Source organism: Caretta caretta, chromosome 5, assembly GCF_965140235.1.
Source record: "Caretta caretta isolate rCarCar2 chromosome 5, rCarCar1.hap1, whole genome shotgun sequence".
Classification (NCBI taxonomy): domain Eukaryota; kingdom Metazoa; phylum Chordata; order Testudines; family Cheloniidae; genus Caretta; species Caretta caretta.
Window position 1 is genome coordinate 41,612,862 of NC_134210.1, and position 22,900 is coordinate 41,635,761.

The 22,900-nt window shown below is 40.6% G+C and overlaps 1 protein-coding gene across 2 annotated transcripts in view; it reads left to right on the top strand.

The window, feature by feature from the left end:
• Positions 1–22,900, top strand: part of RGS7BP (regulator of G protein signaling 7 binding protein) — a 78,584-nt gene that overhangs the window by 39,292 nt on the left and 16,392 nt on the right. For both annotated transcript variants that reach the window (XM_048850916.2, XM_048850915.2), the window contains exon 3: positions 6,579–6,709. In XM_048850916.2, the coding sequence (XP_048706873.1) occupies positions 6,579–6,709 (131 nt within the window). The remainder of the gene's footprint in view (positions 1–6,578; positions 6,710–22,900) is intronic.

The following is a 22,900-nucleotide window of genomic DNA, read 5'->3' on the forward strand; positions in this document are numbered from 1 at the left end:
TTAAGCATTTATAAGAGTAAAAAGTGTCAATTAAGACTTCTGTAACTGCTTTTTCTAATTTCTTTTGTAGCTTGTGAATGTACAGAAAGCCACTTAGATGGGGTACTTTAGTTTGCTGAAAAGTGTCCTTTCTTGTCAATAATTATTTAAATTGTAATATGCACAATTTTAAACTTCTACCCTTATCAGAATTATAAGTAAGATCAGTTTTAAGGGGGGTTATTCAACATCTCCCCTTCTCAGAAACCAGACACTCTATGAGAAATGTTCCATTTTCTCATCCAATCTCCAGTTCCTCACTTTTTTTTTTTTAGTGACAGTCATGAAGAAAGTGAGAGACACTGATTATTGTAAGTATAGTTTCCATAGCAACTATGACCCAAAAAAATGTTAGGTACAGTACTCCTCTTACTCATTTACACTTTCTAACACTTGGAATGAAATAGACAGAAGAACTGGAGGGTAATCATCTATTTTATCTAAAATCGTTGAAATAAAAATGATCCTCTCTCAAGAGTGATTATTCTAGTACTCCTGCCATCTTATGGTTTTGTTCAGTTTGGCAAGTCATCGCTGACCCTGTAGAGTGCAGTTGTAACTTTGCAACAACATATGTGGATAACTTGTGCCATTAAGGCATGTGCTGACATTGGGGGCTCAACCCAAAACCCATGGAAGTTGATATGGGTCTTTCAGTTGATTTCAGTGGGCTTTGAGGCACTAAGACACTTTTCTTCCACATGGACAGCTGGAGGAGTTTGCAACCTGCACCACACCGAAGGAGGATACAACATGATCTCTTCCAGGTGCACAGGGCCATGGACTGGTCTCTTTTGGGGTGTGTAAAAGAGTCCCCTTAGGGTTTTCTCCTGGACAGTGGGAGACCCTGACCAAGCCCAGTTATCTATACTGGCTGGCTTATGTTCAAGCCCGAGCTTCTCAGTCCTTGCAAGGGGGACCCCATCCTTTGCAGGCCTTTTTATGTCTCTTCCGGGGGGGGATCAAAAGGAAAACAAATGTTCCAACACACCCAGGAATAACTTCTTCACACAGCCAACTCAAGGGGGAAAAGGCAAGGCCAGCAGTACCTGCTCACTTTGGGGCTGACTCCATAGTGGTTTTCTAGGAGTCCTTCTGGCTGGGTAGCTGAATCAGGCTCACTCTGTCAGGCTTACCCTGGGAGTTCCCTGCACTCCCCATAGGATTGGGTGTGGAGATCTCCTGGATGGGAGGTTCCCCTTGTGGCTTCAGGAGTCACTCCAGCCCTTTTCTGCTCAGGGTGATCACTCCCCACAGTTGACTGTAGATTCCTCCTTTTTAAAGGCCTCCTCCACACAATACATGATTGACAGGGCTGGAGAGGTGGGGCTAGCCCCACACACAGAGCCTCCTTGGCACCTTCCTCATCTCTGTGGGATCTATTAACTTCATCACAAGGTGGCTCAAAGAATATTAAACAGAGAGCAGCCTGTGTGCAGTCAGAAAAGTACAGGGACTACAGTGGTGGAAGGTGAAATGAGGGAAATCTCCTAGTGCCCATTCAGTGATGCTGGAACTAGGGGTGCTGCTGCACCCCCTGTCTTGAAGTAGTAATAATAAACACCAAATACATGGTTTCCATCAGCAGCACCCCCGCTATAAAAATTGTTCCAGCACCCCTGTCCGCATCCTATCTTTGCACCTTCATGCAGAGGCCAAGCACAATCCCGCCCACAGAGTTGCATCATCAGCCTTCCATGCAGTATTACACATGAGAATGTAGATGGCGTAAAAGACAACGAGAACACTAGTGTCTAAACTAAAAAGATGGGACAAATCAGGGCAGTGAAGGCCTCTGGAAAATCTAAACAATTACCACTTGACTATTATTAAACATATTTATCAAAGGGAAAAAACAACTGTGTGAGAATGACCCAAGGTACAGGAATAAAAAAATGTTGCGAAGTCAGAAGCTCTGCTGTGGCTACATTTCAGAATTATGTAAATTGGATTAGATGACCCAGGAGGTCCTTTCCATTCAACCTACCTAGACTTCATTCTTCAGTAAAGCGTATAAGAATCAAATGCTGCTCTCGGATCATACTTAGTTCCCATTGTCACTTTGAGTCCACTCCTGTAACTGCACCTCACACAAAACTTTTAAGTCACTGTGAGGTTTACATTCAGAGCAGCTACAAATTTACAGTCAATGCTGATCTCGTTTACACTGGTATAAATCAGGAGTAACCATTTACTTCAGTGGAGCGGTTCCTCATTTGCACCAGAGTCATGAAGATCAGCATCTGGCCTCTATATTTTATCTAGTCTACTTTGGGCAACTCAAGTATGATTACATCAGTAATCCTTCTCAGCATCTGTCAACTAAAACTGGTAATACTGTTCAATTTAACAACAGTATGGCAATCTTTTACTGGGGAAAGAGAAGAGTACATTTCAGATTACTAAAGGTTCATAGGACATATGGTTGCAGGTCACCTAATATTTAGATTGTTTAAAAATGGAAAAGTTGTGAACATGCATAACTGCCAAGGACTTTAGGCTTATATGTTCTTAGGATAACGCAATGCTGGATACTATTGTGATGAGTGCATTAGATAAATTATAAAATACTGTAATATATGTAATAGAATCAAACATTGCCTGAAGAGGCCATTAGTAAGTGCATTTTTAAAAATTAAAACTTGGTAGTTCTCCCACCATATTTTTTCGTTTATGTTCCCATAGTGCTGTGAGACTACTTCTAAGCAGTGCCTTCAGCTCTAATTCGCGCTCAATATTCAGCTATCCTCCTGACTAAGAATTACTGAAACCTTCTGCACAAGGCCCTGTTTGAAAAGACTGCGAAGCTAGAACAAGAACAAATATATGTTGTCATTCACAGTCACAGAATTTTTTGAAGGGAATTGACTAAGAATTGAATCTGAGGTCAAACAGTGAATTGTTCAGGGAAGCATGTGAATTTAAGCCTTCATAAATACTTTCAGAATGCATATTTACTGAGAAGTTATGGCCAGTGTCTGAAAAGAAAATACATTTGGTCTTTAAGATACTAAGGATGGGGAAGTGGGCGACGATTGTGTCAGCATAACCTTACTCAGAGTCAATACCAAGGTGCAGTAAATACAGTACAGTATATATAACATGATTTCTGAGGAAATAGAGCCTTCACATTGAAAGCAGAAACCATAACATATAAAAGGCAGAAGTGAGTGAGCAGAAATGCAGATACTGTGCTCTACCAGAGGGATAAGAAGGCACCTGGAATAATCAAGACTATTTCCCTGTATATGAGATGAAATTGGTCCTGAGAAGAGAACAAACCACAATAATTTTATTACTTATGACAGCAGTTCCCAGGTATTTTCTGATAGGCCCCACCTTGCAATGGACTGGCAAACGGGAGGCATCTTCCTGTGTCCTCTCATCATATTTCAGGACAGGTTCTCTGTCCAATACTTAGGTTCTCTGTCCAAAACATGTGACTCAAGCAGTGCTCAGTGCAAGATATTTCAAACCTCCATTTCTAAAAGAAATTTTGAAGGAGGAATGAAAATATTAAGACTAAACACAACAATGTGCGTTACGTATTCTCAAGCCTGTTGTTGGGAGCTGGATTGCCTTATAGTCATAGGCGCTGACTCTGTGGGTGCTCTGGGGCTGTGATATGAAGCTTTGATGGGCCATGGAGAGAGCACTTCCTGTGCTTCCTCAGGGCAGGAACTCCAGTTGTCTGGTCCTTGCACAGGGTATTCCCTTGAGACGCTCCTCCAATGCATACATGCATAAGGACCATGGCCAGTCACAGTCTGGCCCTCTAACTTAGGCCCAGAATGCATGTGTGCATAAGCCCCATTGATATCAATGAAGTCAATGGGAGAAAACCACATGGATCCAAGACAGAATTTGGCTTTTAACTTGTTAGAACTGATAGGAAATCCCAAATTCCAAATAGAGAGTTCACTGAAAAACTGTAACATGCATGTACAGTGGCCTGGGGGAACGGCTGTTACTTGTAGCATTGAGGGCTTCAAGGTTCAAATCTCCCAGAAACTCTGGTTAAGAGAGTGAAAGTTTATTTTTCCCCACTCAGGAAGGAGGTTGATAAATTGGAGACCATTCAGAGAAGAGTTATGAGAATGACTAAAGGATTGGGAAACGTGCCTTGGTGACTGAACACCTTGAGTCTGTCTATTTAGGTTAACAAAGAAAAGGTTAAGGGATAACTTGGTTGCAGTCTACAAGTTCCTCTATGGGGAACAAAACTTTGATAATGGGCTGTTTATGGTAGCGTACAAAGGTATAACAAGATCCAGTGTCTGAAATTTGAAGCTAGACAAATTCAGACTGGAAATAAGGCGTTCTTTTAACAGTGAGAATAATTAGCCATTGTAACCACTTACTTAGGGTGGTGGTGGATTCTCCATCATTGGCAATTATTAAATCAAGAATGGATGTTATTCTAAAAGTCATGCTCTAGTTCAAGCAGTAATTAATTCAAAGAATTCTTATGGCCTGTGTTATACAGAAGGTCAGACTAGATGATCACAATGGTTCCTTCTTGTCTTCTAATCTATAAATCAGTGTTAATTTGAACTGAGCTTGTTGGTATGAAATCAGTGCAAACTGCTGGGATTTTGTTTAGAAGTTTTAAGCCTTTCTCCTGACAGCAAAAAAATGAAGTTAACCTTTCACCCATCCCACAGTTAGACAAGCATCAGTGACGGCTTAGCCTCTTGCCATAGAGTATCCATTTGACTGGGTTAAATGAGCATTGTTTGCTGTAGGTCTCAAAACACTTCAGACTTGATTGATGTTAAGAAATTATTTGAGCCTAATACCAGAGTAACCGAGTAGAGCTGTTGCAAATCATTCATCAAGTTAGTTGCTTCAGTTCCCTTGAGCAAGCCCACAAGTCTAATTTTATTTCAACATAAGAGGCTCTGTAGAATTATCAATTTAGCAGCAGGAAATTACACATCTTTAAACAACGCTGGCAAATCTTTTTGTTGTTAAAATTTAATTTATAATATCCCTGCTCTAGAAATCTAGAGACGTGCTATGAAATTTATCCAGCCCCATATTACTGCTGCTCAAGATGCCTTTAGATTCAACATTTATTCAGTAAAGCAAATATTTATATCTGTTTTATACTCCAGTTTTCTATTTTATTTGTCTTTCTTTTGCTGAAATCCTAAATCCTGGAATTGAATAACCAACTGTATAATTAAAAACACTACTGGCAAAGGTGATTGTGAGCCCACCTTTTAAACTTGGCTGGACAAATCTTTTCTTTGGATACTCAAATGAACAGCTACGTTTGTAAAATAAACATTTTATGCCTAAATGCTATTTTGAGTCTGCAAATGTGGGATTTGGATGTCCAGTTTGGCACCCAGGTTTGAAAAATGGACCCTGTATGTGGCAAAATTATTTTATCTGTGTTCTACGCTCGGTTTGAAAATTAGTGAATGGATTTTTTTAGTCCTTGTCCTTCTTTCTACAATTATTATGACAAAGATGCTGCTCAAAAAGCACCTCTTCCAAAAGTCCTATAAGCCCCAGACCTCCCCACACTGTAACGTTGGCTAATCAGATGACTAACATTTTAAACACAGAGAACAACAGTTGAAAAAGAAATTCATACAGAAGTCCTGAAACTAAAAAATTGTTCACTCAACTTCACCATTCAACCACTCCAGCCTATCCTATCCCCAGTCTTGGTTTGAGTGCTGTGTTTTTAGATTGTATATTGTTAGGGCAGGGACCTTTCTTCATACTTTTCTGTGAAATACTTAGCACACTGGTGGATCATATTCGTTATTAGGTTTCATATATTAATGCTGTAACAATAACATCTAAGCAATACAAAACAAGAAGTTATAACCAAAGACCCTACTAGATTACAGAAATCATGTGCCTGATCCTGAATTTGTGCTTCTATGTAGTACAATTACACTAGGACTACATGAGTCTACCACCACCACCAAAAAGTTATATTCCCCCAGCACATGTGGAGAAGGAACAAATGCTCAGACTTCGCAGGTTACAAATGAATTTTTCTGCTTTTGTCAAAAAAAAAAAAAACCCAAAGTGTGCAGGGGGAAGTAAGGACCGTATACATTAGAAAAGACTTCCCACCATTCAGAGAAAACTTGTGACAGAATGTGTAAAACTTCCAAAGTAATAAAGAATAAAACACCTCCTGGATCTTGATATTAGAGGGAAATACAGAATTTGTTATCACTTAAATTGTTTTAAATATTTAAACACTTCATGGATGACAGGAGGGGGAGAAATAAGTTAAATTGAATGTTTTGTAAAATATGTCTAACGTTTATATGGCTAAAGACTTCTTTTAAATAAAATTCTCTAGAAATAACAAGTTTTCTATAAAAAGAAAAGGAGTACTTGTGGCACCTTAGAGACTAACAAATTTATTTGAGCATAAGCTTTCGTGAGCTACAGCTCACTTCATCGGATGCATAGATTTACAGTTTTCCATAGATTTACAGACAGACAGTTGAAGGCTGTATTAAACAAGTCTATTTTAAGTACAGTCTTCCTCTTTTTTGTTGCAGCCCAGAAGATGGAGAGATTCATCCTGAAATCTGTAGACTATACATTCAGTTGCAATGTTGCTTAGAAATGTACACAACAGAGATGCTCAAGTCCATATGTCTCCTAGGATCCCTCCAGTTTCATCGGAAAGGTATTGAATTACACAAACACATCACAGACACTAACTTTCAAAACTGATCTTTTTTTAGTTTTCCTTGGGTGGACATACAGTATGTATAAAAATACATTCCTGAATGGTCTTTACAATAAAGGGATTCACATAAGCGGTGGTTCTACTATGATGTCACCATCCTTATAAAAAAGTGTGTCACATCAGGTGTGCCTATCTAATGTGTTATTGTGATTTAAGAGCCTGGAATTGGAATAATGTTTGACCCGAAATGGGAAGTTTTAGCTCCCAGTACCAGTTATTAAGATACCACTGAACAAGATTCTCTGTACATTTGCTGGAATAAATAAGGCAGAATGGTGGGTTCTGAAAATTTTTGATTCAAAAGTATCAAAATATTTCATTTCAGGCTACCTTGACATTAAATTGCGACAACCTGAGCTGCCATGATGCCTTGTGGGAGTTACAGTTCAGGTGCTTTATGCCCCCAGTCGCCTCCATAAGCTGGACTTCATCTCCCATCATGGTCATGAGACTCCCATGATGCACCACAGCTATTCAACCAGAGGGTTTCATGGGGGGATGTAGTTCAGCCAGAGCCCAGCCAAGAGAGGAGAATGGGCACATAAGGCACCCAAACAACAACTCCCATGAGGCACAGGCAGACAGACTGATGTTGAACTGACCCTAAACAAAACATTTTGATGCTGTTCAACATGCCAAAATGTTTAGATTATGGGATGACCCAACTCAAAATGAAATATTTTGTTTTGATTTTCCTCATGTTTATAAAACAACTATTTTTTGGCAAAATCAAAATTTTCCTATTTAAAATTTTGTTTTTATGGAAATTGCATTTTCTCTTTAAAAAAAAAAACATAGCTGGAAAATTCTTGACCAGCACTACAATTCAGCAAGATGATGTAAGGAAAGGAGCTTGTGCTTTTAGCAGTTGGGCTGACAGGAACTCTCTCCTGCATATCTCATGAGGAATTTAGTACAGGAACCATGAGCAGTATTCGTGAGGTGATCCTTATGACCGCCTCAGTTCTCACTTTACTTTAAGGTCACCTGTTCTGCATACTCAGATAAAGCAGTACTACAGTATGGCAAAAAGGAGAATCATGATATAATATTATATATCCTCCTTGCATTAGTACCACTATACCCGAATTGCACCCTGGCATATCCATGAGTGCTGATTTCTTAGGGGTGGAGAGGTTTACTCATATTGATGAGCACTGTGCATCTCTCTGTGCAATAGGGCCCAACTGTGTATTTCCTACACACTGATGAGCACTTACTTATGCAAATAGGCCTATTATCTTGAAAGACATGAATGAATGTTCACAGTTGTGAACAACAGTTGCACAGTCACAAAACTAAAGGAGAACTTTAAAACTCTAAGACCGATAGTTAACACGATCGTCACCTAACACTTTTCATTACCAGTCCCTATTTTCAGGCACTTGTAACTTTGTCAAACATCCATCATTCAAGCTAATTTTCCATGTTTGCTCTTTTTAATTTGTTTAAAAAAAGTTTTAATAATATCAGTTTTGTCATTTCCAAGAAAGAAGTTTGGCAAATTAGCTAACTTTTCCAATGCTAAATATTTTCCCAGACATTTCTTTGAAGAGCTCTAGTCCCTCCATTGCTTTGGAGCATGGATGTGACTTTGGTAGTGGGACAGTGCTGGGATCAGATAGGTGACTTTTACTCTCACCAGGAAAATCCATGCAAAGATGGCCGAGTTAAAAGCATCTGAAAATCATTATTTGCACATACTCAGCTTTGTAAAAGGCTTTCTGCTCGAATCACCACATATTCCATCTGCACTGAACAGACTCCAGCCCCACACAACTCCGACATGCCAACAACACTGAGCATGTTCCGAAGTCTCACTGAAACTCCTTCACAATGAGTACGGACCTATAGCTCCAGACACCAGCAGTACCCCTACCCACCTTGTCCTAAGGAGGGTGTGCTGGGCTGGAAGCCAGCAGAAGACCTTCCTCTGTCTAGTGTTAATAAGGTTTACTTCACAGCCCTTATTACTGAGCAAGGCCTTACATCTCCTACTACAGGAGACAGTCAAGAGTCGTTGCCCAGTCTCACAAATGGCCTGGCAGTTTGTACAAGGTGATTTCTGGCAGAGATGGCTGTGGCAACCTGTCTCCACTATGGCAGATCCACATATCATCCACATAAGCTAAACCACTGCTCAGGCTGCATGTACCAGATCTAGGTGCTTGGCTGTGCGGTCTTTAATTTACTAAACCACTCCCCTCCAGACCCACGAATAGAAGCCTGTAATCCTGATTCTCCACTTTCTACTGCTGTCCAGTAAATGCCTGGAAGCTGAAGCTAGACAAATTCAGAATGGAAATAGGGCATAATTTGTTAACAGTGAGGGTGATTAACTATTAGGACAATTTACCAAGGGTCAAGATGGATTTTCCATCACTGAGCAAGACTGGATTTTTTCTAAAAGCTATGCTCCAGAATTTATTTCGGGAAGTTTGGTCAGGCTGGGTAATCACAGTGGTCACTTTTGGCCTTGGAATCTATGAAAACAGTTGTGTAAACCACTGGCAAAGCACATGCGTTCTGTCCCTGTGTTTCCGTTGGGTCACAGAGTATAACAATGTATTGAGATACCCCAGTTACTCCTTTAGTTCAAGTGTTAGATCTCTTCAAAATGTGCAGATACATTTTGAGTACTTTGATAGCTGCATCCGCTGGTATCAAAAAGTTTTCACCTAGGAAGGACCCAGCAAAGTAAATACGAACTTATCACCCTGATCGAAAAGACCACATCAAGGGATTTGTTGGTTCAGCCAAAGGTGGGTTGTGCAAACTGACAAAGTTTAGTAATACATTGATTTTTTTCACTATCCCTGTTTATATTAAGCCATAGGCTTTGTAGTTAAGATGTTATATTAAGTGCTCCTGGATGGGTTTATTAAGCTTTTTTAAACTACAGGCTGAGACTTTTCCAGGAATGAAGGTTCTTATACCCCTCAGAGATGTTCTTCTTCCAGTGAAAATTCATCTTTCCTGTAAAAGTTAGGTCTGATTTCCTGAATAAGTTCATATTTGTTTAACCATCCACTTAATGTAATGTGTAGAACCATAAATAACAGTTGATATGTTCATGTAGCCTGGCAGATTTGCTCGATTGTCACAGGCAGCAGGGGTGGTTTGGACCATATTTGTGCTAGCTATCCTGGAAAAAAGAAGCCACAATCTCTCCCCAAAATATACTAACATTCTTTTCAAGGCAAGATAGAAATTCCATCTTTATTAGCATTTTAATGCAAAATATTTGCATCAAAAGGATTATCCATGTCTAATTACAGGAGGTAGCTCAAGTGGAAATCCTTTTTATTCACTCACAATCAGAGTAAGAGATTTGTGATTGGTGAATAGCTTATTTTTAGATATATGGATATTCATAAAATATTGTACTCTGGAAATAACTAAAGCCTCTTCTGTAGTTTGTACATACTTTTCCCACGACTGATATTTAGGAGTAAGCAATGGGGGAGCTTCTCAGACTGAAAGATAACTATTCCCACTCCAAAAGAAGCAGCATGGACAGTCTGAATTACAGGATTAATAGAGTCATAGCATATGATAGCTACTAAAACATGTTCTTCTTAAAGCTACATGACAGATTGCACTGTACCTCCCAATAGCTGTCATTAATAGTTTATGCAGGGGACTTACCAGCCTAGAGAGATAGAGTAGTCAGCTGTTGAATGCAGCCATTTTTTGCACTGTAGAGGTTATCATTTTAAAATCAGCATTTACCAAGTTACTACATAGTTGTATTTGAGGTAATGCAGTTGTGTCCTAACTAAGCATAGGGAAAATCATATTTCCTGTGTCACTGCCAGAGGCTGTAACTTTTGTCACGTACTGACTTAACAGTGACCACAATCATTTGTCTCCAACCGTCTAGAGCAAGTATTGAAAGAATCTTTAATAACTAAAATTGTTCTTATAATTGTATCTGGGGGAGGTGGAGAAGTGAGATTTTTGGTATTAACCAATAAAATAATATGTTGTTATTATATAGAGAATACTTACCTTGCATCATAGATTCTAAGGCAATGTAAAGAGGTGATAAGTATCATCTCAGTTTTACAGATAGAAAAACAATAGGTTTAATAACTTGCACAAGATCAGACATGAGGTCAATGGCTGAACTCAGAATCTAAGCTGAGTTTCCAGTTCCCACTCCCCAATAGACAACACTACACAGAGGAGAGAGTTTTCTGTCATTGCAGCCTTATTCCCTCATGGGCTTAAACGTTTAAATCCTGTCACACCTGCTGAAAGTTTCCAAATTTCCATATGTGATCTGGGCAGCCAGCAGGGATTCCATAACTTACTCGAAATCTTAAAAACACAAACTAAGATGACCCATCCTACACAGTACTTTTTTTTTTTAACATTGCGCAAGTGGATCAGACCATTTTCGTCACTATTTTTCAGAAATAGCTTCTTGTTTCCAGAGGGCTTAGCACAATTTGTCAGTTGTCTGACATCTTAAAAAATCTATTATCCACTAGACCAGCAGCATAACTAGCATTATGATAGACAGCAGTAAGAGACTTAACTTTAACGCTGTTAAGACAGAAGAGATACTCAAGATACGTGTACTCACTCTTCGTAGAAAAGGCAAAGAAAATAGTTCATTTTTCTGTTATGTCTCTATTTGAGGTATTACTGAATGAGGGAGGCAACCTAGTGACAGAGGATGTGGAAAAAGCTAATGTACTCAATGCTTTTTTTGCCTCTGTCTTCACGAACAAGGTCAGCTCCCAGACTGCTGCGCTGGGCATCACAAAATGGGGAAGAGATGGCCAGCCCTCAGTGGAGATAGAGGTGGTTAGGGACTATTTAGAAAAGCTGGACGTGCACAAGTCCATGGGGCCGGACGAGTTGCATCCGAGAGTGCTGAAGGAATTGGCGGCTGTGATTGCAGAGCCATTGGCCATTATCTTTGAAAACTCGTGGCGAACGGGGGAAGTCCCGGATGACTGGAAAAAGGCTAATGTAGTGCCAATCTTTAAAAAAGGGAAGAAGGAGGATCCTGGGAACTACAGGCCAGTCAGCCTCACCTCAGTCCCTGGAAAAATCATGGAGCAGGTCCTCAAAGAATCAATCCTGAAGCACTTGCATGAGAGGAAAGTGATCAGGAACAGCCAGCATGGATTCACCAAGGGAAGGTCATGCCTGACTAATCTAATCGCCTTTTATGATGAGATTACTGGTTCTGTGGATGAAGGGAAAGCAGTGGATGTATTGTTTCTTGACTTTAGCAAAGCTTTTGACACGGTCTCCCACAGTATTCTTGTCAGCAAGTTAAGGAAGTATGGGCTGGATGAATGCACTATAAGGTGGGTAGAAAGCTGGCTAGATTGTCGGGCTCAACGGGTAGTGACCAATGGCTCCATGTCTAGTTGGCAGCCGGTATCAAGTGGAGTGCCCCAAGGGTCGGTCCTGGGGCCGGTTTTGTTCAATATCTTCATAAATGATCTGGAGGATGGTGTGGATTGCACTCTCAGCAAATTTGCGGATGATACTAAACTGGGAGGAGTGGTAGATACGCTGGAGGGGAGGGATAGGATACAGAAGGACCTAGACAAATTGGAGGATTGGGCCAAAAGAAATCTGATGAGGTTCAATAAGGATAAGTGCAGGGTCCTGCACTTAGGATGGAAGAATCCAATGCACCGCTACAGACTAGGGACCGAATGGCTAGGCAGCAGTTCTGCGGAAAAGGACCTAGGGGTGACAGTGGACGAGAAGCTGGATATGAGTCAGCAGTGTGCCCTTGTTGCCAAGAAGGCCAATGGCATTTTGGGATGTATAAGTAGGGGCATAGCGAGCAGATCGAGGGACGTGATCGTTCCCCTCTATTCGACATTGGTGAGGCCTCATCTGGAATACTGTGTCCAGTTTTGGGCCCCACACTACAAGAAGGATGTGGATAAATTGGAGAGAGTCCAGCGAAGGGCAACAAAAATGATTAGGGGTCTAGAACACATGACTTATGAGGAGAGGCTGAGGGAGCTGGGATTGTTTAGCCTGCAGAAGAGAAGAATGAGGGGGGATTTGATAGCTGCTTTCAACTACCTGAAAGGGGGTTCCAAAGAGGATGGCTCTAGACTGTTCTCAATGGTAGCAGATGACAGAACGAGGAGTAATGGTCTCAAGTTGCAGTGGGGGAGGTTTAGATTGGATATTAGGAAAAACTTTTTCACTAAGAGGGTGGTGAAACACTGGAATGCGTTACCTAGGGAGGTGGTAGAATCTCCTTCCTTAGAGGTTTTTAAGGTCAGGCTTGACAAAGCCCTGGCTGGGATGATTTAGTTGGGAATTGGTCCTGCTTCGAGCAGGGGGTTGGACTAGATGACCTGCAGGGGTCCCTTCCAACCCTGATATTCTATGATTCTATGATTCTATTTTAGTCTCTTAGACACTGAGGTCTGCCTTGCTGGAGTCATTACTGCGGCTGCCATATTTTAACCAACAATCTTTCAGCACATGTTGAATCCTAAAACTTGTATTCTTTCTTATTGTACCACTTTTCCATCTAACAAAATTTGTGCCCACTTCTTTAAATTCATTCCTTAAGGAAAAGGTTTATACACTTGGGCCTGCATTGTAATACCCGCAGCTGCTTTTGAAAAGCTTTAAAAAGCTAGATATAGGAAACAACACAAAGCACTCTGTAATGATCGAAGGGTCTATTTGTCCTCAGATATAAGTAGCAATGTTGAGAATACACATCGAATTAATTTTCCTTGTCTACTAGGCATAATATCCATAGAAATAGTAAATGATTCCAGTATTTACTAATATTGTTAAAATGTGTGTATATGTCTGACCTTTCCCCCACTGCTAGCAGGTATATAATTACTTGGCAGGTCTTGTGATTCATTTTTGAATTGCAATAATATATTTTCCATTTTCTGTTCCTCTAACCTGTCAGGGAAGTTTTAAAAATCTCTCTTGAGACTTCAACAATTTCTGTTCTTATTTTGGAGCCAGCAGATTCAAGTAGAATAACATGCAGACTGTTCACACCAACCTGCGGCTAATAAATAATAATCTGGGTTCTTGTACATTAACCAGACATAGGCAAGTAAGCTGCAAATTTGACAAGAGCATGAAAGCTGAGGCTGTCTGCTTCTTATGATGCTCTTTCCCCAGGGGACCCCAGCCAGCTCTTTCATAGATGGCCTAGCGGGAGATAGATGCTTTTCTGGAGATTAATGAAACATCAGACCACAAGTTGAAGTGCCATGATTCAAGTACTTTTTTTCCTACCATCCCCAAACTTCCCCATCTCTCTCTATTGTTGAATAAACATTCCTACATTGACAGTACAGAATACAAGGCTTCCTGTAGAGTGATTTCCTGCATACTTACAATCTTCAAGACAGCTTCACTGCTGCCATACAGCCTCTGTTAGAAAAGACAGACGCCAGTATCCATTACTTCTTTGTATAGCTATAACACACACAGTCACAGCGAGGCCAACAGCCAAAAATAAGTCCAATTTTGCTATGCAGCAAGTACTCTGAGGGAAGGGGTTCTTTGTCAGTTTATTTCTATAGTACACACAAAAAGCTATGTCAAAAGACCATTATTAAGGTGCCAAAGTCAAGAACTCAGAAGTTAGGAAATACCAGAATTAAGGTGGCCTGTGCCATTTGTACTATCTTAGCAGTGTTTAGTTATCTTCCCTTCTGCCTGCTCCAAATACCTTTACAATGCAAATCCTTTGTCCTGGAGGGGAGGCAAAGCTGGAAACTTTTAAGTATAAATTAGAAAAAAAATGCATGACTTCGGAGGGTTCTCTGTGGTGTGGAGGAGCAGCTCTCTTGAGCTCCAGAGCCAGCCACTAATATCCATTTCCATCTGGAGTCCAGCACCACAACTGACCCCCCTAATAAAGGGACAGGTACTCCATAAATCTCTGGCATGACAGCAGGCAAAAATTTGTCTACTGGAAGCTCTATAAGTAGCTGAAAAACAGGGAGAATGCAGGTCTCCTAGCCCCTGGACAAGACAGCTGCTGCTGAGGGGACTGAATGTATGATGGATGGCTGTGTTGGAGAAAGTTGCTGTAGACACAGTAGATATCCAGGTCATGATACCTCGATTAACTCTTCTCTGCAAGTGCTGACAGGACAGGTGAATGAAGCAGAAGGGAGAAAATGGAAGATCAGGTACAAGGGATCTCAGTCCAGGTGCAGAGAAGTCTCACAGAGTTATTGTCTCTTAAATCTTACAGTGGCAGATATTGAGGGAAGGTCTTAATGCAATAATTTGAGAATTATAGGAGTACCTGAGTGAGTAGAGAAAGGCAATGCTCTAGAATTTGTTTCCTGGCTTCTTTCAGAAGTGCTCAGCCTGTCATATGATTTTAAATTTGATTTAGAGAAAGCACATAGATCCCTGGCTCCTAAGTCAGCCTCAGATGCCAAACCTCATGCACTGATTGTCAAATTGATCAAATTTACTGTAAAAGAAGACATAATGCAGCTAGCTTGTGGAAAAAAGAACTATTTTGGGAGATATCACAAAATGAGATAATGATTTTTCAAGACTTTGCAAAAAGACATGGTTAAACAGAGATCAGCTTTAGAAGAGCAGGGGAACTTGCCAAGCACCGGGTGAACAAATATTTCATAAAGTTTCCAGCTCGGTTTCATGTCAAGCCTAGTAAGGAAGTACATCTGTTCCAAAAGCCACAAGCAGCAGAAAGTTTTTTAAATAGCCTGCAATGAATTGAGTACCTGTTCTGTTTTATACCAGGTTTACTTCCCAGTTGTTATGTCTGCCCTACCTGCACTTATGAGCTTATCCAGTTACCATGACTCATTCACTTATTTGGGTTCTCTCTCCTGCTTCAAGCTGATACTTTATTAACTTTTGGGACATGTATATCAATTCTCATCAAATGGCTAAATGTGAAGCAGGGGAATTAAGGAAACACCTCATCCCAAATTGACCTCATGGGACCGAGCTGACTGAGGAAAGGGTATATTTAAATTGCATATTAACAATATTAAGTGCCTTTGCTTCTGCATTTGTGCTGGGGAATTAATGAAACATTTGACAACATCCCTAAATGAACATCAACACGTATGAATGATTTGTGATCATTCAAGGCCTATGTGTTAGCTGAGCACTGATGTACACCAAAGAGATCACTAGGGGGCAGTGCAGCTTCCTATTGCTCTGTACAAATTTGAGGGCTCCAATGCCGCTTCTTAAAATTGGTGCCTGTGGGAGACCCTGCTGTATCCTTACTGCTGGGGGGTCCTCAAAGCCTAGCAGCTTGGGCTGGAAATCTGAGTGACAGCTCTCCTCCCTGCAAGATGTCATGGAAAGCTGCCCGGGACTGACCAATATAGCTGTACCCCCTATGGGGCAACGGAGCAGACCAGTGCAGGTTGCTGAGCTATGTGGACAGTGATTTCTGCCCTCCCTATTACCTGTTACTTTCTCCCTCTCACCCTGCTCCTGCTTGCCCTTTTTCCCTAGTCCTCTAACTTTCTCTCCCCATGTCCTCCCTCCACCCCCCTACTTCCCCAGTCTCTTTCCCCTTGTTGCCCCTTTCCCCACCTTCTATAAGCTCAACCCCATGTATATGAACATGAAGTATAAAATGAATATAGATGAGTCACTTGTTCAGCTGAAGTATTTGTTGTATTCTTTGGTGCAGTTATTTACAGTTTGTGGGAGTAGTTGGATTTCTCCCCTGATAGCTACAGTATATGTTTACTTAATGTGGGGAAGGGAAACTGAATGTTTGGTTGTAAACTAAAAGGAGGAGGGGCTACGTGGCCATGAGAAAGTAATTCTCACAACGTACAGTGTCTCATTCAGTGCAGCAAGCTCTATTACCGATACTCTGGTTTTTGGTTCAGCAACCTGCAAAGATTACCAGTTAGGGGATAATAATATCCTTGACATAGCAGGTTAAGAAATATTACATTTGTGAAATGTGAGCTCCCTTTCTATTGCCTTATAATATAGGTACTAATCTGTGGTATGGGAATAATAGGATGCCTATTAAAAATAATAATTTAAATTGTGGATATTGGTGGAGCCTCTTGCTTGGATGGTGCGTCTTCCCAGCCTGCCTCTACTGAATTGGTTTGGTTTTGTTTATAGTGTTAGATGTTGGATAATTTTTGCAATTACATTGTGCTCTACTATGCTTGGTAATAAGTAATAGTGGTAATATGTATGTTTTGTGTTTTTATGTTTTTGTTTTAACTTGTCTTTTTGTGCTCTTCCCTCTCCGGAGCCTTTTCCTCCCTATTCCCTGGAAGTCTGGCAAGTGGCAAGCATCTGGCAAGGTAATCCAAAATCTCTAGAATAAACGTCTGAGACATTTCATCCATAGACTTCCCCACCACATGGTTTTCTGTGTGGGGAGTAGGATGGGATGTAATAGAGCAAATAATACAACGGTTCCATCACCTCCATTTGCAAGAGTACTCATACAAAAATAATTCTTTACACAGCCAAATGGCCCTGAATCTTAATTCTATTTCCTAGAATGTGAAGGGTCTCAACAGTCCAGTGAAAAAGAACAAAAGTGTACTCATTTTGAATGAAAGCAAAAGGAAGACACTGCTTTTGAAGGAGACACACTTGACCACAAATGAGGTTGCTAAATTAGAGCATGACTGGGTAGGAAAAGCAGAGTCATGTGGTTTCTCATCCAGATCCAGTGGGGGAGCCAACCTCTTCCATAAAGCAGTAGCAATAACAGTGTCTGAGTGAATTTCAGATGTTCAGGGCAGATTTGTAATCCTTAAAGTCACCTAGTCACTGCTTATATTAATGGGCCTAAGCTTGATGATCCTGAAATCTTTCCTAGGTTTTTTACTAAGTTATATGGAGAACCCCATATCCCTGCTATGATTGCTGGGGATTTTAATTATCCTTTTATGGACAAATCTTGGCCTCAGGGGCATAAGCCAGCAAAACTAGAATGGCTCTGAAGTTGCACTTTAAAGATCTAGGGCTATGTGATGTCTGGAGACTCATACTTCCAATGAGTAGGAACTATTCATACTTTTCTCCAGTACATGGGTCCTATTGTCCTATAGATTGTTTTGCTCCCCAGTGATATGGTTAATTCTGTAACTGACTCCTCCATTAATACAATTGCTGACTCTGTTCATGCCCCTGTAATTCTTCAAATAGCAACAGACCCAGGTGAGAAACAGCCAGGTAAATGGAGATTTAATTCTTCACATTCATTAGATCCTCATTTCAAAATATTTATTGAAAAGGGGAAGTTGGCCTGTTCCTGGAGACAAACCAATCTTCAACATCTTCTAGAAGGGTTAATGTGGGAGATACTCAAGGCCTATTCGAGAGGTAGAATTATAAGTTTTGCATCAGCCAAGAAGAGACCAAAAATTTGAAAAAAAAAGTAAAAGAGCTTGATTTGTCTTAAGCCGCAGCCCCATTTCCAGATTTGCTTCAATCCCCGATTAATTGTAGATCTGAACTCAGTAAGACGTACTCAGCGCAGGCTCAATTTGCCCTATTTCTACTCAGGCAGGACGTCTGTGAATTGGGTGGAAAACCTGGCAAGCTGCTGGTTTACCACCCAAGACAAAAGAACTCTGCATGTAGAATCATGGTCTTCCATGATAACCATAGTAAATTATGTACATCACCTAAAGAACTCTTTATTAATATCATTAATTTCTGTAAAGATCTGTACAAATTGGACACAAAGCTCCCCCAACTCCCACAGGTGCTTTGGCTCTATTATTTAAAAATACTACATCACTGCAGCTCAGTGTAGAAACCTTGACACACCACTAACAGAGGATGAGTTAGTTGAGGCCATTGAGCATAAGAAGGCAGGGAAAGCCCCCCAGGCCAGATGGCTTCTCTGCCAAATTCTATAGACCCTTCCTTGACCTCCTGTCTGACAAGATGCTTAAGATGTTTCATGAGTCACTCCCAGAGTGCACCCTTCCCCCTATGCCGAGGGAAGCCCTAATATTAGTTATTACTAAACCAAGAAGAGACACTACACTATGTTCCAATTATAGGCCAATTTTACTTATTAATAGTGATGTCAACATATTGGTAAAAGTTCTGGCAATGAGACTGGAGAAGGTTTGGGGTTCTGTCGTACACCAAATCAAGTGGGATTTGTCAGAAGCTATCATGCCTCTGATAACCTTTGACAACTTATTGATATAATAGTAGTGAAATAGGATGACCCCGAACCACAAGCCATATAAGCCTTAGATGCAGAAAAAGCTTTTGATAGAGTGGGCTGGAGATATGTTTTATACCTTACAAAAATTTGTATTTTGACTCCTATTTATTTCCTGGATTCAACGGTTATATTCTCACCCAACCTCTCCCATCACAACCAACAATGTGACCTCAGATATCATCAGCCTCTTCTGGGTTACTCGGCAAGAGTGCCCACTGTTGCCATTACTTTTAGATTGGGCTCTTGAGCCCCAGCAGTAGGTATATGGGCTCATCCAGTTATCTGAGGCATTCAAATTGGTTCCATGGAGTATAAATTGATGTTATAAGCAGACAAGGCCCTCTTGTATATATCCAAGCCAAAAAACCACTATTCCAGCCTTCCTATTACTAATTCAAAAATTCAGAACAATATTTGGTGATGGCTATCATAGCTAAGATGTACCGATTTCATCCTCAGTGTCATGCAAAAGGACCTCTCTGGGGTAGCCCAGACTGGCAAACGGGGGGGGTGGAAACTGTAATTTAGAAGAATTGACTGAGCAAGGGCATCATATGGATTCACTAATTAGTCAGGGAGGAGGGCTTTGTCTTATTTCTAACACTAAAGCAGCATGGGTACCTGATCTCAGTGGAGTGCAGTACTTACAACTAAAACACTTACTAACATATCAGTTTGGTCCAGACGCTGTCAGACTACCAGAGTACATCTACACACATATGGGAATAGACGTTGTGGCTCAGCCTAGAGCTTGGGCTCTGAAGGCTAAGGAGGGGATTGAGCTTCAAAGCCCGAGCTGCAACTTCAAAGTGCTGTCTACACAGCTAGTTTTAGCGTGGTGATCTGAGCCCTGTGACCCTGAGTTTGTCCACCTGGCTTGGAGGCTCACTCCCACTGACAGTGTAAACATACCCCTAAAACTACTGGTAACCTTGGAAATGCTTCATAAACTCCCCCACTATGTATGCTCTACTAATGAAGAGGAACTCCAGTGGTTTGGAGTTATTTGTGAAAGGGTGGAAAGAGGACTTCACACAGACCTTAAAGGAACCCCAATGGCAGCACGTTACATAATGTTAAAAATGCTTCAGTGGAGCTCAGGCTACTCCTGATACAGCAAAAGATTCTATTTAATTTTAATTCTATTTAATATATATTGGACACCACACAGGTTGCACAAGAGGGGGGTCCTGTCCTCTGATGTTTGCTGCCGCTGTAATAAAGAAAAAGAACTCCCCTGATGCACATGTTATGGGACTATCCAACAGCCAGGCAGCTGTGGAAAGAGATGGACATGAATGAAAACAGTGCTTGGCTTCAGCAACCAAACCTCAGCTGAAAATTATATCTTAGGTTATGTATCTACTGTGCTGGTTCTTGAGGGCCTCAGTGATTACCAAGTACATGATTTTACAAAAATGGAAGAGTAGACTTATATCCAGAATAGAGCAGGGTGTTCAGATCTGTCTGAGTTAGCAGCAAAAGAAAAAATAGCTTATCAAAATAGAGAAAAATTATATGAATTCAAAGAAATTTGAACCCTGTTTCTTGATACATTTGGATAAGAAATGCTGAGATATTCAAATAATGCCAGACTTCCATTCTACCTGATTGTTCTGCTTTTTCTCCTCCGGCTTCCCTCTCCCAGGCTCCTCCCCCCCCCTTTTTTTTTTTTGGCCTACTTGTGTATGTTTTTTTATTATTGTTGTTGTCGCTTCCACCCCAACATGTTATGTCTGTGTAATATTGTCTGGTTTTGTATTGTCTGGTCTTGCAGCTTTGACAAGTTGTAAAGATGCATGGATTTTATTGGCGATCCTGTGAAATGTGTGGGTTTTGGTAACGTATATAAGCTGTAAGACCTTTTTGTATTTTAGATTCTTGGTTTCTTTATGAAAATTAATTTTAAAAAAATCACTGAAGAGTGCATTAATTTAGCCACATAACTCACTAAGTTGAATAGGTTAATGCCTTTGGAGGCAACACCGTCAAGTAAATAAAGCACTGGACAGGGTCAGGAGTCCTGGGTCCTATTCCTACCTTTGTCATGGACTTGCTGTGTAACTTTGGTCAAGTCACTTCATTTCTGTTTGATCAGCCACATCTTTGTCTATTTAGACTGCAAGCTCTTTGGGGCAAACGTGTAGAGCGCATAAACACAATGTGGGTCCTGCTCTCGGCTGGAAACTCTAGCTGCTGCTCTGATATAAATAATAACCCTAAAGCAGTGAGCTGAAATTTCTTTATGTGCTGATTTAGTAAGAAACACAGGAACAAACATTGTAAAGATCTCAGGGAGTACTGTCAAACCCAGGCCTCAGACATGAGAACATGTTTTAATTATAGTTCAGTGGGAAGCTAAGTAATGTGGAGATACTCAGGGCTAGCTTAGGAACTGCTCTGCAGCATTTACAAAATTCACCTCAGCTTCCTGTAAATAAAAAAGGCCTTGTTTTACTAATCTCCCTGCATGTTTTATTGACCCGGTAAATGATGCTTCCAACACTCAATACTCTCTTTCTGCCAAGTGTGAGCAAATCTCGAGTTAGTCAATTAACCACTAGAAGGTGCTGTAGAAATAGTTTTCTTCTGAGACACTCCAGTCAGATCATTTGGAGTGATGGCTGTTTGTAAATTGGCGTAGGCACTCCATCTCCCTGAGCTCCATGCTCCCTGTAGCTATGCTGACAGGAAAAGCCCTCTCATCTGCAGAGATAGCCTCTTCACTTAGGAGCTACAGTGGCACAGTTGCTTGCTGTACTGTAGTGTAGACCTGCCCAGTGTATCACCGCTAAATACAAGGTGGAACAGATGGCTTAGTATAAGGAGTTAATACATGTTGCAAGAGATCATTTGCGGTGGAATAGAGAGTTAACACACCTGCAGTCATAGGACAAAGGAGGATTAGTGGATTATACAATGTGTTCCATCTTGTATTTAGCTGTAACACTGAGTGTCTTTCCTAGACCTGAAGAAGAGATCTGTGTAAGCTTAAAAGCTTGTCTCTTTCACCTACAGAAGTTGGTCCAATAAAAGATCTCACCCACATTGTCTCACAAATATTTGTTAGCATCCCAGAGTATGAACTGATACAACCTACAGGACTTCAATGTATCAACAGCAAATAATTTTTAAATTGGTTTGGGTCTGTAATAGTGACTGATAAAATAAAGTAGCTCTGCTGACTCACATTTTCATAGTAACAAGTCCAATGTCAAGTAAGGATGCTAGGTGATTTTATTACATTTAAATACTAGTTGCACAGTGATGGGGTTACTTGGAAATCAGGTTAATGAATGAAAGAATTTTTAGTCTCTGCAATCTCAATTAGATCATTTTAAGTCACTGAGAGCAAGAGAGTCATTATTTTACACTGGCATTTCAGATTGGTGTGACGCTTTGTAAAGTCAGCTAAATTTATAACAAGAACTATTTGCCCTTTTTATGGCAATTCATAGAAAGCAAACACTCATTCTTTCATCACTTCGTCCACAGATGTTCACATTTTGCCATCGGAACATACAAAAAATGTGATTCAACCACAGTTCTGTTAAAATACAAGCGAAGAACGTTTTATTACCTTAACCTCGTTCAGAATCAAGTTGTTCTAAATAAGTGAGGAAACTCTTGTACCAAGCAACTGTGAAAAACCTGTTGTAACTATTGAACTGAGAGTTTCTGAACTGTCAATCTCTGAAGTTTAAATGCCTAAATACATAATCTACACAGAAACCAATAATGCCATGGTACCATCTGCAGATCTTAATAGCCAGTTCGGTTACATTGTTACTTATATTAGTAAACTATTAGCTCCTGGACACATGGGATTAATGATAGGAATGTGTTTTACATCACAGAATGTTGTCATGCTTGTATACTCCTACCAGTCAGCTGTGCATCACTGGAGCAAGGTAGCTCTTCTT